Here is a 17,516-nt window from a genome sequence, read left to right on the forward strand (position 1 = left end):
ATCATCCCTCAGAACTGGTTTCTGTTAATGGCACTAGTTTTCAGTACTCCGTTTCAAATTCTTGCCCCTCCTTACTTCCTCCTCCTATCTCACCAATCAACAATGCATGGCATTCTCTCCATCATTCCTTCATGGGAGAACTGTTTCAGGAACTATGGCAAAGGGTCCACAGTTACAAAGAAAATTCACATATATTGAAACACATACTAGTTCAGTGTCTTACTCAAGCTTTTTCATTCACTCCTCCTCCCGTTTGCATCTCTAAAACCTTAGCCACCCTTCAAGGCTCACCTGTGCTAGCATCACTTCTAGGAACAATGTCCTAATTCTACTAAAGAGAAAGAGCTACTCTTTCACCTAAATCCCAGTAGGCTTTGCTTATATATTTGATATTGCTTCCGTAAGACTAACTTATGTGTGAATTTCAGACAGAACTGCTGCTCCATTTCTAACCCGAATTGGTGAGTCCTTAGAAAGCAGTAAGGAAAGCATTTAGTTTTTCATCCATGTTAGACCCACCACAGTACTGTATATAAAATAAATGTTTAATCCAGCCTAAATTAAACCAAACTGGAATGGCGTTTGAACAAAACCTTGGAGTATTAGTAAAACATTAAAAGATATGTGTTCAAATGTACCCTGCCTAAAAGTACCTTTGAAAGACTGAAGGGCCTTACACATATTATAAAATAAAAATGAGCTAACAAGAGAAGAAGGGATCAATGATCTAAAACAAAAATACAGTTCCTTTTTCCCAATAAGAGATTAGAATTAGATCAGAGGTTATTACCTCATGCTTAATTTATCTATCTAGAATTTTCAAAGGATAAAAGTTTTGTTGTATTTGTTATCATTTTTACTTTTTGGCATGTGTGGTTTTGCTTTCTAACCTTGAAGAATTTTCTGTAACTTGAAGAACCAAAGAGGGATAAAGTTTACTACATTTAGATTTCATAACCAGCACGTTGGAAGGTGCAAGAAAGACTGATGTTTATCATAGCAACTCATGTGAGCATGTTCTAATTCCTTTGCTTTTCAGAATGACCCACAGACATTCAAAAGCTATCAAACTTTATTCATGAAAATATTTTGTGAATGCAATTCCAAATTTTTCTAGGTATATGTAATATCTGCAATTTTTAATATTTTCATTCAGGGTTTTTTATGTTTTAAGTTACTCAAAAAATTGTACTTTTGTAAATTTTTAAAAAATTGCATGACAAAGTGGCTAATCCCAAACAGAAGTTAATTTATAGTAAAGTAGACCATATAGGGGTGATATATTTTAAACAGTATCTTTTTTATACACAGAATACTTCATGACTTTAAAGGGACATGTCCTCAATAAGTTTCTTGGCTGTTTTGAGTATCAAAACATCTTTGGTGGCAATAATCAGACACCAAGAACTTCTATTTGCACCCATCTCTATTACTGGTTCAGAGACACGAAGCATTTGCCCCTTTAATTTCACCACCACATACCAAACTTGCAGCAAATTTAAAATACTATAAGATGTGTGTACATAGGGAAAGTCCTCATCCTCAATAAAATAGTAGAAGAGGTGAAGAGTGAAAGAAAGCAAAGGATACTATCTTTTAGATAATCCTAATTCAACTGGATTGGTGTATGTTATTCACTAACCAAATTGGTATTGGATAAAAACTCACAGCTACTAAAAGCTTCACTGGAACAAACAACTGACGAATTCACTTTTATTTCAAATAGTTATCCATATAAATGTAAGCACAACACAAGCACACTTGGCTTTATAGAAATACTGTAAGAGAATAGACTTCACAGTGAGCTTACATTTACTGTGCTGCACATTCAATTTTTCTCAACTTTTTAGTGTTGAATATAAAATGTGAACAGGAGAGGTAAACATTTCCACCCACTTAATTTTTATTTGGCATGTTTACAGTCAGGTAAACATAAGCTGCTATGAGAAAAATTATTTTCATACTTCTTTACAAAATACTCTAGGAGGAGAGATAATTTTCTTAGTGTAAAACACAGCCTTTATTCTGTCAGGCAAAGTAATTATGGGAGCAAAGCAAATCCACAATGTCTAATTAGGTCATTAAGAAGCATGAATGCGTCATGGAAGCTTTTCTCCTTTCCTAAGACATAAAGTCAGACAATGAAAACAGGCTGGTAATATAGAAAGGTTTAGAATTTGCTCCTTTTCAAAAATAATAAGTCCTTTCATCTTCCCATTTCCCTTAGACGAAGACAGTTAATTTAGAGGAAAAAAATCTTCTAATTAGTTCAGAGTTTAGTCTGATTATATTTCAAAATATTTAACCAGAAACAGGAAGATAGAGGAAAAATACATGGAAAAATTATCAAAGGAAGTGAATAAAATCAAGAGAGTGGGTTGTTGATCAAAATGCAATCTGCAGAGGCAAGATGAATATAAAATCTGTGCTCCTATAAACACAAGCACTCTAGGACACGAGAAAGCTCTTAGGAGGAACACACTGGCATTTGCCTTTGGGGTTTGAAAGCCAGACTTTAATTACAGCTAACTTAAATAAAAACAAATGGCATGATTATTTTGTCTCTTCCTCAGTTGACTCATTATTTCTTGAGTTTCAGAAAACCCATAGCTCAGAGAATTAAGAAACAAAATGTGAAAAAACACAGGACAGGACACTTACCTGTGATCCTCGTGGCCCTCTTTTGTGATCCCATTCTGAATGTCCCATGAGCTGTAAAGACATTATGATAATTGTGGTAAGTTAAATGCTTATTGTACATGGCAACTATTTTGCTCTTCCTTTTAAAGAAATCTGTGTTAACACTAATGTATTAAATAGTCATCATGAATTAATTACCATACTTGAAGAAATAAAATTCTGGTTTGATAGCAAGAATTTCAACCTCTAGTTACTTTGAAGGTACTTTAATATCAGTGTATGACAAAAATAATCTGATAATATATAACTTTACTGTTCTTTCTCAGGAACATCCAAGATAGATGTCAAACCTCCCAAAGCTTATTTGCATATCACTAGGAGTCTAGTTAATTAGGAAAATATGCTGAGTAATCCAATAGTGTATAATGTACTATCATGAATAAGACCCAGAAGGGCACAATGCTTCAATGATTTCTAATTCTGCTTTGATAATATCACAAAACATGAGATTTCTAATGAGTAAAATTATTTAATATGAAATATGCTCCTAATGTCACAAAATTTAATTTTTTTATAACAGACTATAAAATACTATCAAGTTTTTTTCCACAATTGCAATAGTCCTGAACTATTTTGCCTACAAAGCAGGATATCTTTTAGAAAACATTTTATGCAAGAGTATTAAAGAAATAAATATATACACTGAGAGGAATGAAGCTTCATTCCTCTGTCCAATTTGCCCCCTATTCATAGGACCCAAACGAAGATCTTTTTGCAACTAATAAACTAGAACACTAATAAGACAGACCACGAATGTACTGCACACACCACTAGTTTCTCCACATACAGCAAAGATGTCTTAGTAGGTATAACAAGTAAGTTGCTCATAATATCAAGAATAAAAAATAACAGAGCTTTGAATATTATCAAGAGATGTTAGACAACCATATATTGAGAATGATAAACCTTTACTGACGAACACACAATGCTATTCATCCAGTAGATTTGATTCTACCCAAATAAATTTACAGCTTCAACTCCATTTCAATCAAAACCTAATAGAATGTTTTAAATAAAGTGTTAATAATCCAAACATAAATTTCATTTGAGTTCCATCTAAGAATCAGTTATGTTAGATGATAAAGTCTAAGGATCTCATGTATAGCATGAGAACTTGTATTAATAGCATTGTATCATATATTAGAAATTTAGAGAGAAGATTTTAGATGCTTAACACAAAAAATAAAACCAGAAAAACAAAGAAAGATAACTATGTGTAATGATGACTTCATTCCTGTACTTGACCATAGATATTACTTCACTATGTATATATAAAAAAAATGCTGTACATCTTAAATATATTCAGTGAAAAAGAATCACAGAAAATACTAGAAAGGATGAAAATGGTCTTTTGGATATTAAAATATATTCTAAAACTAAACTCAAAATATGAGATAATAGTTTAACAATCAAAATATAAATGGATAAGATATGGTAGAAAGTTTGAAATATAAAAAAAGAGAATATAAAAATGACTTATTCAACAAATGAAAAAGAAAGGAACTTTTTAGAAAACTAGAACTTAAACACAAATCTTAATGCTACATCTAAAAGATCTAAGCTTAAATTTTTAAAAAGATAAAGCTAAATGTAAAATAGGATAAATATAGGTAAACATTTAATCTACCTTGTAAGATTAAAAATATGAAATCTTTTTAAAAAGATTTTTAAAGATTTTTTTACAAAAATCACAAAAGAAGATCATTTGATGTAGCTGTATAAAAATTTTAAATGTCTGTATCAACATTACGTTGGTAAAATATCTGCAATGAAGGATTAGAAAAGGTGAGGTATTCAGTACTTCAAGAGTACTTACAAATTTGAAAGACACACAACCCTAGCAGAAAAATTGAGGGGAGTATAAGGCCAATTTACAGAATGACTGTTAGGAGGCTGGGAGTGTGGCTCAGCAGCAGATGCTTGCCGAGTATACACTTGGCTTTGAGTTCAATCTTCAGCACTGCAAAAAAAATTTTTTCCAAGATAAATGTAATTAACTTATTGGAAAATTTAACATTACTGGAAGTGGAAAACACAGTTAAAACAAGACACTACTGCTACCTGTTAAACTATTAATCATGCTGAGCACTTTGTGGTAAAAGAGAAAAGCATAAATTGTTAGTTTTTAAGCAAATATATGCATACATATAAATTCCTAATATATATACATGTATTTGTGCATACCTATATACTACAGATAAGAGTTTCCAATATCCTCAGAAATTCATACCATTGGACTAAGTAAATCAAAAGTTAAAAATCCAATAGTAATGTGTTGATCACTGTGTCACCCAACAAAGAGGAAATACTCAGCAAATCATAACTTGTACAAGAATACAACAGTTAAAATTTTAGCAATTCAAAGCTTTATAAACAATTACATGAGACATGCTCATGGAATATTATACTTGGTCTTAGCCAAAAGGTGAAGAAGCCACAAGACATACTCCTGGTACACTAAGTGAAAAATATGCTAAGGTAATTTTAAGTCACACATTTTTAATAAAACTAAGTCAATCACTGTGAGCCTTGGAAATATTGCAATGATTTTCTTACAGTTTAGCTAGCATGCAATTTTGGGAAAATGAGAGTAGATAATAATTATGTAAAATTAAATGTTTACATAGTTGATATTTCTTTAATGCTTTAATTTTTTAAAATTTTGAACTTATTGGCATTACTTCTACTATTAAATATTCTATTCTTAATATTTATATACTATTCGATTTGAAAGGTTTGTTGATTGAGAATATGATAGTGTTTTAAAATAAACACTACTGTTAATTTTTCAAAGTAACAGATATAGACATGATAAAATACAAATAATGGAAAATAAAATAATAAAAAAACAAAAAATGACAAATAATAAAGGATTAACTCTGTCTGCGATAAATGAGATTCGGGAATGTTCTCTAGTCAGTAAGAAGAATATCAAAAGGAAATTTCACTGGACATTTTTCCCTTTGGATGTGATGAAATCACATAAAGTTTCTCACATTAAAATTCAGTTTCTAATAAAAATAATCTGGACTAAAATTTAGTATTTATTATTTCAGTGTGGAGTGTATGCAGTTTATTATAGTATTTCCTGTCATTTTTCTAATGTAAAGAAAGAGGTGGTAGGGGGGTAGGGATTGGTAAGGTTTTCAAGCTACACGGTCCCCATGGTTACAGCTCACTGGGCACTAGATGGGGTTAAAATAAGCTTCATATTAGCACACGATAGCATATAGATGTTTGTCCTATTTGCACATAAGATTTATTTTACTATTTCAGGAATGCTATCCTTAGGTCATGAACCAAAGACTAAAATAAGCAGAATAGTCTCAGAATTGTATCTTTAAAAAGACATCCATAGTGTGATGAACTGATTTATTACATATAACAGACCAAACTGAGCATTCAGTCAGTGGTACATATTCCTGGAAAACCAGAACTATCAGGTTAAATGTTTTATATGGTACTATATAGGTGCTTCCCTATCTTCACTTGACTAGTGATTATAGAAAAACAACAACAAAACACCAGTCAATTACAATAAATAGTAAAGAAGACAGTTTAAACAATGAAGTCAACAGAATTTGGAATCACATGTAAATTGATGATATTCTTTCAATGAAAATGTCCAAACCTCATTTCAATCAAACAGATAGGATTAGCATTAAATTGCAAATGACCAAAGTAGTCCTCTGACATCATCATGGGATTAAATAAAAGATATTAATGGCTTACAAATAAAGAGGAACATAAGTAGAAACTGTGGATATTTTTTCTTTTTTGGAATTTAATTCATGGGGACTAAGTCTTCAAGATAAATGAAAAGCAGCATGATACCTAAGCAACTCTGAGAACAGAGTCAGAAAGTTTATTAACATGACATGATATTCTCTTTGAAAGAGGTATGCTTACAATCTTGATATTAGTTATAAAAAGATAATAGAAACGAGAGAGATATTAACAGTGGAAAATGCATAAAGGTATTGGATATGCAAACATAGTCTAGTTGATAAGAGTACATGGCTACTTAATTCAGGAAGAAAGCACTGTCTGTCTCTCATCATCTATAAAAAATAGCTTCTTGGCAATTTAACTGTGATTACTCCTCTTGGGATTGACATTTTAATAAGTATTTTGCCAGAAGGTCTGAGGATATACAGGTCACCAAGGTTATACCTACACATGCCAACAAAATCTTTCCATCTGATGAAGAAATCCTCTTAAAAAAAAGGACCCTTCCTCCTTTCCAGTTCTCATGAAGTAAGATAGGCAAAACGAAGACCCTTAAATTTATTCCTGGGAAATAAATTATGCTTCCTTCAAGAGAAACACAATCTGTTATATAAAGCATGTTGAAAATCCTAGCCTCTTGACACTAAGTCATTTTCATCCTTATGGAATAAATTCTTTCTTCTCTCTTTTATTTTTAATAATAAATTTCTACATCACAGCCTTCAGCTAACAGTATGTTACATAGCACTGAGTTCCAAGGAAAACAAACCTGCTGCCAACACAGAATTTAAAAAGTTCACAGGAGTAGCAAAGAAGTCAGCACAGAAACAAAAAGGTTCTATCCAAGCAGAGATATTTTAACAATAGCATGAGAAATGAAGACAGCTCAAAGTATATTTCCAAAGGTAAAGCATTTTTGTGTAACATTTAGGAATTTTCCCTGTGTTACTTTCTCCTGTTATTCATTTATATGAAAATTAATGCCTTTTGGGGTGCTTCTTGAGAGAGAAATTCACCCTAATGTTATAGAATTTGGAAGACTACAAAACCAAGCTTAGAAAGGAAAGAAATCATTCCTTGTCCGTACCTAAAATGATGTGAAAAAAAGGTAAGGGGCTGGTGAGTGACAGTCACCATTGTTATTTTCTACATTTCTCTCAAGAAAACCATTCTTAAGTACTTGGTGAAAATTATGTATTTTTAAAAACATGAAAAAAATACGCAGTAGACCCTTAGTATCTGCAGGTCTGTGGCTTCTTCCAAGAGGCCGCCATTGGAAAGCCACCATTGGGAAGCCACCACGCGCGCTCAGGACGCCCCGCGCCCGGAGTCGTACTGCACATGCTTGATTCATTTTCCCACACCAAACCTGAACTTTTCACTTAGCACTTGAATCAGACACATCCACTTTTACCTTGCTTTATGAGTACCATTTGCTTCTGGGGAGGCAGATTTTCATAAAATGAAGGGCGGGGAAGCACTCAGCAAATCACAGAAGGATCTCAACACAACTGACCATAGCATGGGACTGACTGAGATCTTCATATCCATCCAGCTGTGGAATAGTACGTGAGAACTTAACATTTTTGTTTTTGAAATTTCTTTTTTATTTCTTGAGCATGTTTGGTCAAAAATTTGTATAATAAACCCACACGTAAGGCAAGCTTACTGTATCTATAAGGAGATAAACGTTACCACACAACCCACTTTTTACCTGATCACTTATTCATTGAACAATTATTTATTGTATATCTATTATGTGCAGAGCTCTGTTCTAGACACAAGTGATGCAATCGTGAACAAAGCAAAATGCACTTTGACTCCCCTGCCTCTTACATCCTATTGAAGCAAGACAGAAGACACACACATAAGCAACAGACACAAGGACTGAGGCAGGGGCAGGACCCGGCCTTTGAGGAACATGGGTGACCTTACACAACAATTCAGGTGAGGTCAGATCTGTGCAATTATAAAGACACATCTGGCATGTACTCTGTTCTGATAGCATGAAACTGGTCTGAAAGTGAATCATTAGCTTCAAAGAAAATTCACTAGAGAAATGAGATTCTACAATTCTCCTTTCTCTAAATACCTAGTTAATCCTATTCAATAGACAAGAATCTTCAGGACACATACCACGCTCCATAAATACTAGTCACAGTACATAGCACAATTTTCTTGTTCCTTTGCATGTTTTGTTTTATAAGAGTCATAAAGGATGGGCTAGGAGTGTAGCTCAGTGGTTAAGCACTTACCTGGCACATACAAAGCCCTTGGTTGGATCCCCAGCACCACACACACATACAACACACACACACACACACACACACACACACACACACACAAGAGAGCAATAAAATAAAATCATAAGAGCAGGGGTTGTCTATTAACTCTGTCCACTAGGGTAGGATGGGGTTTTTAATTTGATAAGCAAATTTGAAGTTCTTCTTTAACCTTAGCCTGTTGCTTTGGATTCTTCCCTCAGCATGTACTTCTCTTTAGTTTAAGTTTGCGTCCTCCTTCCAGAATTCTATGTAGGAAGATGGATTGGCTTACTTACAGGATCTGCCACAGGGCTGCTGCCCTTGTCTGGGAAGTGCTGTCACATTGAGGTTAGGTGAGCCCAGCCTAACTAGGTGAGTCTAGTCTTTTCAGGAAATATTCCATGTGTTGGCAGTCCTTCTTGGCTCCTTGTTGTTCATGGGGTAGGAAAGTCCACACTAGCGTATGCTCGTACCCTGGCAGTTTCTTTTGTTCTGGGGATGAGACCAGAGCTGCAGGCATAATCTCAGAGACTCCCTACAATGTCACTCAGCACTCACAGTCCTGCCCTGGGGTTTGGGGTTTTCAAAGACCCCAAAGGTGGTGCTGAAAAATACTTAACCTCTTTTAAATTTTAATTTATAACTAGTAGATGACCTCAGTGGCCTTGGGGAGAACCAATAGAGCTAGCAGCCAGTCTCATAAACAACCGTCATTCAGGAACTTCATCACATCTCCTCACGCCCAAAGCAATCCTACTTTACAAGGCATTATCAAGTGATACTGATTTTATTGAACATTTTATGGGGAGACAGAGAACATTGCTACATTACAGAGTATATCAATGAGCCACGGAATATCCACTAGCTATCTCTGGGCTTCACAAGGCCATTTTTTTTTCTTTCTTTTCTTTCTTTTGCCCTTTACTCTTGGGGCAGAGCAAGAGAAGTGAATCTTTTTCAACTTACTGGTTCTAGCTTTTCCTGCCTTCAGGATCTTTCCCAGGATCTAAATCTATTTCTTATCAATTCCCAGGATAATTTAGCTTTTTTCTCTGTTTCCCATTTTAAATCTTTAGATACATTAGCAGGGGAAAAAAAGGATTCTTTAGCATGGTCCCTCCTTCGAAAGCATTGAGAGCCTGAAAACACCACACTGAAAGGCTGAGATCAGCAGAAACTTCTTTTCACAGTCAGTGATAACTGCCTGAATTCCACTCACTTGGCACATACTAAACCCCAGACTCGTAGCATTCCAACCTGGCATACAGTATAAATTTCATAAATACTGGGGAATGAGAAGGCTTCATATAGAAAGAAATCCCAGCGTCTGACATCTCAGACCCTGCTACGTGTTCTCTGGTTTAGAATGTTTTCAAAATTCCATTTCTGCTTTGTTACCACAACTGACAGTTGACACCCTAACCCTATAAACTACTGTTAATCTCACACTTGCATTATTTTCACTTAATATATCCTGCCTATCTTGATTACAGACAGCATTAGCAACTTGTATGCCTATTTGCATTTTGGTACTTACTATTACTAATCAAAATCACATCCGGCTCAACACTTCGTGAGCAATTCCTATGAAATATTTTGTGCAGAATGGTAATAAAGAAAAATCAACTGGATAATATAATTCCTCCAGAGATATTCCCAGTACACAGTAGTCTCTCAAGGTCTGGAGAAGTCTTAAAGGGACTTAACTTAAACATTTCTGGAAGAATTTGATTGTAGACTCTTCTGTTTTTAAAAAGAAATTGACATTTTCCTATGGAACATGTTTGAGAAATATGTTTTGCAGTTTTCTAAGTACTTTTCTTATACTTTATTTTCTTTCATCATTAAAAAAAAAACCCAGAGACATATCATCCTTATTTTATGGATATGAGAATGAGTTCACAGAGGTGAAACAAGATACAAAAGTAGCCAGTGGCTAAACATGAGTTAAAATTTAGGTCAGCTGGTTGCAATTCATACATTGGCTTTCTTTTCTTAACTGCTGCCCTACTTTTAAAAATGAAAAATCATTGAGTACAAACTAAATTTCAGGTCTTTGGCACTGGAGTCTAAAGGTTAGGAAAAGAAAAAGGTGTGGGATTTCATTTTCCTTCATGAACCATGCAGTAGCAGTAAACAAGATGGATCTATTTCTTCAGAACCCATTTCCAGTCTATAATCTCCAGGTTTGAAATTGCAGAACAGGAGAAAAAATTAACTTTCCTGAAAATCCTCTGTAAATACTATAAGCATACTTTAAAATACTGGTTAGGAAATCACCTCCAAGTACATACTAAATTATATATCACATGTTTATCTATATCAAATTCTCTATTGGCACATCTCATCAGTAATTATTCACTCCTGCATTCATCTACTCACTCACTCATTCCCGCACTCTCTCAGTAAATATTTACTAGGTGTACATGCCTAGCTCCATGCTCTGTGTAAGCATAACAAATGCAGAAGTTGTCCCAGATCCCCCATGGGATCTTGTGGTACCTACTGAACCACTAACAACACAGAGCAGAGTGGTAAGCCATAGGCTCTATAGGTCAAATTGACTAGTTCAAATCCCACCTTGACATGCTATCATCTTATTAGTTACATGATCTTCGTATATACCAACTATTCATTAAATGTTATCTATTATTTCACCTCTATCAATAACTAGACAATATTACTTAGATTTTACTCCATTTTAATTTTTTGAGAAAAGTATAAATCAGATAGTGTATGTGGCTATTTTCTTTTAAAGAACAATGGGAAAAACTTATTCCCTGACCGTCATTGTCCACAAGATTTGATCAGATTTATAATTAAAACAAAACTTCATGAATCATTACTTAGAGTAACACGTAAGACACGGACATGATCAATCATGGGGTCTACAGAATGTACTGAATCAGATTCATATTTTCTCAATAGCAACTGGGAAATCATCATTTTAACATTACTGAGTCGCCTTGGCAATGGGAAGCAGGATATGGCTTAATAAGCATAGAAAAGGCCAAGCGTCCCAAATATGAAGTGTCTGAAAAGATCAGTTGGGACAAAGCTATGAGAGAGTCTGTTCAGTATAGGAAGGATTTACACCTCCCAGTGTACCAGCTATTAGTTGGAGTCACAGTCAAATTTCCAGATGCAAATGCTAGTGAACTGCATGAAAATCAAGCAAAATAAAACAAAATAAATCCTCCCAATCTGGACAAAAGTGTTCCTAAACTAGCCACAATAAAAGAACCTTTTAAGTCCTAAGCAGACAAAACAAAGTTGTTTTCCTGTTTAACGTTAAGGCACTATGGCTTTCATTGAATAACCCCCTGAAGGACTTTACTTCAGGTGAAACCCAAACTTCTGAGCACCACTGAAAGTGACTATAAATCCTTCCTTTTGAGTTTGCTAACCTACCTCTTGTATTACTTGTGCCAAGTTGATCATGAAGTAGGAAACATCACAAGACTAAAAGGCTTCGTGTATTATTTCTAACTCTTCACCTGCTGTTTTAAGAATAGATTGTGCTAATACTTTTCACTTTCCTATATATTTAGATTTCTTTTATACCTTGTCTCATGAAAGAACCCACTCAAGGTTCTTTCTCCCAGCAAAGTATAATGTAAGACCGAGTAGTCAAACCCACTGGTCAACTTCTTGAGAAAAATCTATATGATTAATCTCTTTACCTAGGAAAAAAAATTGAAAATCCTAGGGAAATTAATGAAATCCAGATAAAGCCTCAGTTGCGGCAAAAGTTTTAACTCAAGATTTATGAGGGTTCATATTTGGATATCTTTTTAAATATATCTTTGTCAAATATTCTGATATACTACATATAATTTCTTTGGCTGTAGCATTAAAATTAATAATGTCTGTTAGAAAATGGAAAAATCAAAATGGTTTACATTTATGGATATAGCTACATAAACATGTATAATACAAACATACATATTTATATATTATATGCATAGTATATGTGTATATAGTATAAGTATATACTATATGTGTACATATAAGATGTATATGTACGTATATGTGTATTATTTATAATTTCTACATAAAAATATAAAAATATATGTGTAAAACAATTTTGATTTTTAAACTGTTACATCTAGCAACAAAAGTAAAATCAGAGGATAATGCTCTACTTAAACTATCCTTTTTAGAAACTGTCTATTTTAAGTCTTATAAATGACAAATAATACTGAATTCACTCTTACATAATTTCTTCTTGATATAAAAGACTTATTTTCCCAAAAATGCTTCTTCACAACTTTTAAAGTCTTGTTTCTTTCAATGCGTAAGCACATTGTTCAATTAAAAAGTCTGGTGAGGTGGTGCATACCTGTAATCTCAACTACTCAGGAGGCAGAAGCAGGAGGATTGTGGTTTCTCAGGCAAAAGTGTGAGGCCCCACCTGGAAAAGAAACTAAATCCGAAGGGCTGGGGACATGGCTTGAGTGGTAGAGTGCTTGCCTGTCAAGTGTGAGGCCCTGAGTTCAATACCCAGATGCCACCCCCAAAAAACCCAAAACGCCAAACGCTTTTCCAGCTGCTTGCTCTTCCCAAGCAGCTTCACTTTGGTGAGGGGCGGTGTATTCAAAAAGAATGGATTCAGTGGCAGAAAACGAAGATGCCGGCCCCAGACACGTCCATGGTTTTCTTCTCTTTTCCTGGAGCTTAGCACTACAACATGACTGTACTTCCACTGGTACATCGAGCAGGTTTCATCAAGGCATGCACATTTTCCGTTCAGCTTCTTAAGTGTTGCTGGAACTAATCATAAGAGGAGATAGTACGTCTGCACGCTTAGAAGTTGACCTTACCCTCAGTTCTCCTGCATGGCTCCTTGATCCATTTGATAATGTTCAAAGTAATTTCCTGGATTTGTTTACACTAAAACCAACATTCTTGTACAGAAAAAAATTTTCCTGGAAGTTTATTTATTTGAAAAATGTATAGATTACTGTTTAGGGATGAAAAAAGAATGGAATGTAAAATTGTTCTTTTAAATTAACTGAGGTGGTAAACTAGCACAACCACTCTGGAAAAAAATTTGGAGGCTACTTAAAAAGCTGGACATTGATCTACCATTTGATCCAGCAATACCACTCTTGGGGATATACCCAAAAGACTGTGACACAGGTTACTCCAGAGGCACCTGCACACCCATGTTTATTGCGGCACTATTCACAATAGCCAAGTTATGGAAACAGCCAAGATGCCCCACCACTGACGAATGGATCAAGAATATATGGTATCTATACACAATGGAATTTTATGCAGCCATGAAGAAGAATGAAATGTTATTATTCGCTGGTAAATGGATGGAATTGGAGAACATCATTCTGAGTGAGGTTAGCCTGGCCCAAAAGACCAAAAATCATATGTTCTCCCTCATATGTGGACATTAGATCAAGGGCAAACACAACAATGGGACTGGACTTTGAGCACATGATAAAAGCGAGAGCACACAAGGGAGGGGTGAGGATAGGTAAGACACCTAAAAAATTAGCTAGCATTTGTTGCCCTTAATGCAGAGAAACTAAAGCAGATACCTTAAAAGCAACTGAGGCCAATAGGAAAAGGGGACCAGGAACTAGAGAAAAGGTTAGATCAAAAAGAATTAATGCACAGGAAATTAATGCAAGTCAACTCCCTGTATAGCTATCCTTATCTCAACTAGCAAAAACCCTTGTTCCTTCCTATTATTGCTTATACTCTCTCTTCAACAAAATTAGAAATAAGGGCAAAATAGTTTCTGCTGGGTATTGAGGGGGTTGGGGGGAGAGGGATGGGGCAGAGTGGGTGGTAAGGGAGGGGGTGGGGGCAGGGGGGAGAAATGACCCAAGCCTTGTATGCACATATGAATAATAAAAGAAAAAAAATTAACTGAGGTGGTAAAATTAAAGTTATAAAAACTATTATCATGTATTTCTCTGTGCTCTTGCCTCAAATACTAAAACTAGAGATTTACTTTTTATTTTGTTTTCTTAAGCAACTGTCATGCTCCAGAACCAGTACTGAAGGCAAAACATTAAGATGAAACAAACAAAAATACCCCAGAGGTATCCAAAAGTTAAGTTTAGAGAGAAGAAACACAGGGAAAGAGGAAATCATTACTTTAATGATACCTATTTTAAAGCATTACCACAAGGCTGGGCATGATGGCTCCTGCCTGTAATTCCAGCTACATGGAAGATAGAGATAAGGAGGATCCAAGCGTGAGGTCAGTCTGGGCAAAGAGTTACTGAGAGTCCATCTCAACAAACAAGCAGGGCGTAGTGGCTCACCTCTGTGTGGGAGGCATGGGTAAGGAGGACAGCAGCCTGAAGTCGGCCCTAGGCAAAAAGCTTTGATTATAAAAATAATCAAAGCAAAAAAAGGGCTGGGGGTGTGGCTTAAGTGGTAAAACCCCAAAATCATTATTATGGTTTATACAAGAAAGAACTTCATTGATGTGTTGATTTGCTACCCACTTTGTCAATTTGAATCAATAATAGACAATGAATATGACTTTTGGCTTATTTGATTATATATCTACATTAAGAACTCTCAATTATTTTCAGAGGAATAGAATTTTAAAAACTATACAATTTTAAAAAGTTCATTCAGCACATTTTTTTTTTTGCTTCCATGATTTGGGATATTAAAGGTTTCATCACAAAATATGTTTCACGTGGATTATATTCCAGATCTGGCGGGGGGGAGGAGCATGACAAAATATTGATGTATCATTGCTGTGTCATAGCCACAATTCTTTAGTGAAATTACAACAGTAAGTCCTTTAGTTTATTCTCCTTGTTGAGTGATTTAAGAATTGATTTGCATTGTGGAATGCAAAAATGATCAGGAGCTAGGATGTAGCTCAGTGGTAGATCACTTGCCTAGCAAGTGTGAGGTCCTGGTTTCCGTCCCCACACCATGAAAAAAATAAATGATGACAGATTGAATGATAGATAGATCAACAGATAGACAGATAAAAGGGTCAGAAATTCATGTTTGAAAACTGCAAGTTATTTTCAGCTTAGAGGAGTGTTAGGATGATTTTCCCATCAGCCTACTTTTATTCTCTTTTGAAAGTTGTCCAGGGTGAATGACTCATGTTCTGTCTGGCTATCCCGTATGCCCCAGGTGAACAAGATATCATCCTTAGAGGTTGCTTGTTCCATTTTTATAAATCAGTAATTATGCAAGGTACAGCCACAACTAACTGTACTGCTCAGATTCAGTTTATAATATTTTTTCTCTTTCAAGCTATTATTACTTTTTGCAAGTTCTGTATGTTTAAACAGTTCCTAAGAATAAAAAAATAAAACAGATCCCTTAATTTATTATGCAAAGACATTTTTTGTCATCGAAAGAGAAAGATGGTCAAGGCAAACGTGAGGGACTATGCTACATATTCTATTCCAATGCTAGTTATGTTTTAAAAACTGAGTTCATTACATTGGCAGAGATCTTATTCCCAGTCACTTTCTTTCTGATTTAGCAATCCAGGTTCTATTATGCAAGTTAGGTACACACCAGAGTTGCATTTATTGAGTCTCTACAACACTGCGTAATTCCTAAGGGTAGATCTGGAGTTGAATTTTTTATAATTAAATCCCAGTTTCACCTTAACTGGCTTTGTGAATCTGGATAAGTTATTTTCTTACTTCTAGCTTTAGTTTCCTCATTTGTAAAATGGAGGTAATAATAAGATTACCTAACAGAATTTTTATGAACCTCAGATGAGATAAGCAGCATAAAACTGTTCAAAAGCTTTTCATTTATTTTCGAATGAATTCTGAATTCATTGTTCTAACCTACAAGGAATGAATGTCTTCATTTCCTCCTACTCCTGGCTCATTTTCATCCTTCTCCTCAGGACACTTTCCATCCATCTATCAACTATCCATTCATGTAATACTAAGTACAGACTGAGTACTTACCCTAGGCCTGGCTTAGTATTAGGGACTGGGTTTAGGGAGCAAATCAAAGGGCCCAATGTAGCTTTCATCTTCCCCCATCACTCTCCACAGTTGGCCATGTCTGGTTGCTGCACTTATCACAATATGATGTGATCTTGTTCAGTTGGTTCATTACGTGCTTTTGTCTGTCTCCCATTCAGAAAGAGAGTTTCAGCAACCACATTGGTCTTCTTTACTGTGTATATTGTGACTGGTATAAGGTAAGGGACTCAGTAAATATTCACTTACATAGTAACTGATGGGTCTATCCAGGGAAAAATCCCATAAAGGAAGCCAGCTTCTTAAGAATTTAAATAATGAGGAGTGGATTCAAAAATTCTACTGCTGTGAAAACACTTCTTGGTCTTCAACTTCATTCTGCCTGAAATTCTCTTGCTATAGAAAATTATCCTGACAAATATGTAGGTTTGTAAACTTATAATGTTTTAGTTTTAAAATCCTGTGGCAGCTCTTGATGAGAATGTATATATTCTGAAGTACTACAAGCTCAAAGATGCAAACGAGCACACCAGCAAGGAAGAAGCTTCATCCTTCAGAACTTTCCACCTGTCCTCCCTAGCCTCATTAAACTTTGCACTTTGCTAGTAGAAATATAGAGAAGTTGGGCCACTTTGGGAAACCATTTGGGAGCTTCTCAAGATGTTGAAAACGGAGTTAACCATGTGATACAGCAAATTCACTTTTAAGCATATATCTAAGATAAATGAAAACATATTCACAAAAATTTCAATGTGAATATCCAGGGCAAGCAGCAAGCATTATTCCTAATAGCTTTCTTTTCTCTGTGACCAAAGCTTCTCTCCAAACCCTTGAGTGCAAACTGCAGCATTAATGTAGACATTTAAAATTAATT

The 17,516-nt window shown here is 35.0% G+C and overlaps 1 protein-coding gene across 1 annotated transcript in view; it reads right to left on the bottom strand.

The window, feature by feature from the left end:
- Pde3a (phosphodiesterase 3A) overlaps nucleotides 1-17,516 on the bottom strand; it is a 294,071-nt gene that overhangs the window by 108,565 nt on the left and 167,990 nt on the right. The window contains exon 2 of the mRNA XM_074075932.1: nucleotides 2,662-2,712. Coding sequence (XP_073932033.1) covers nucleotides 2,662-2,712 — 51 coding nt within the window. The remainder of the gene's footprint in view (nucleotides 1-2,661; nucleotides 2,713-17,516) is intronic.

Source organism: Castor canadensis, chromosome 6 (assembly GCF_047511655.1).
Source record: "Castor canadensis chromosome 6, mCasCan1.hap1v2, whole genome shotgun sequence".
Lineage (NCBI taxonomy): Eukaryota > Metazoa > Chordata > Mammalia > Rodentia > Castoridae > Castor > Castor canadensis.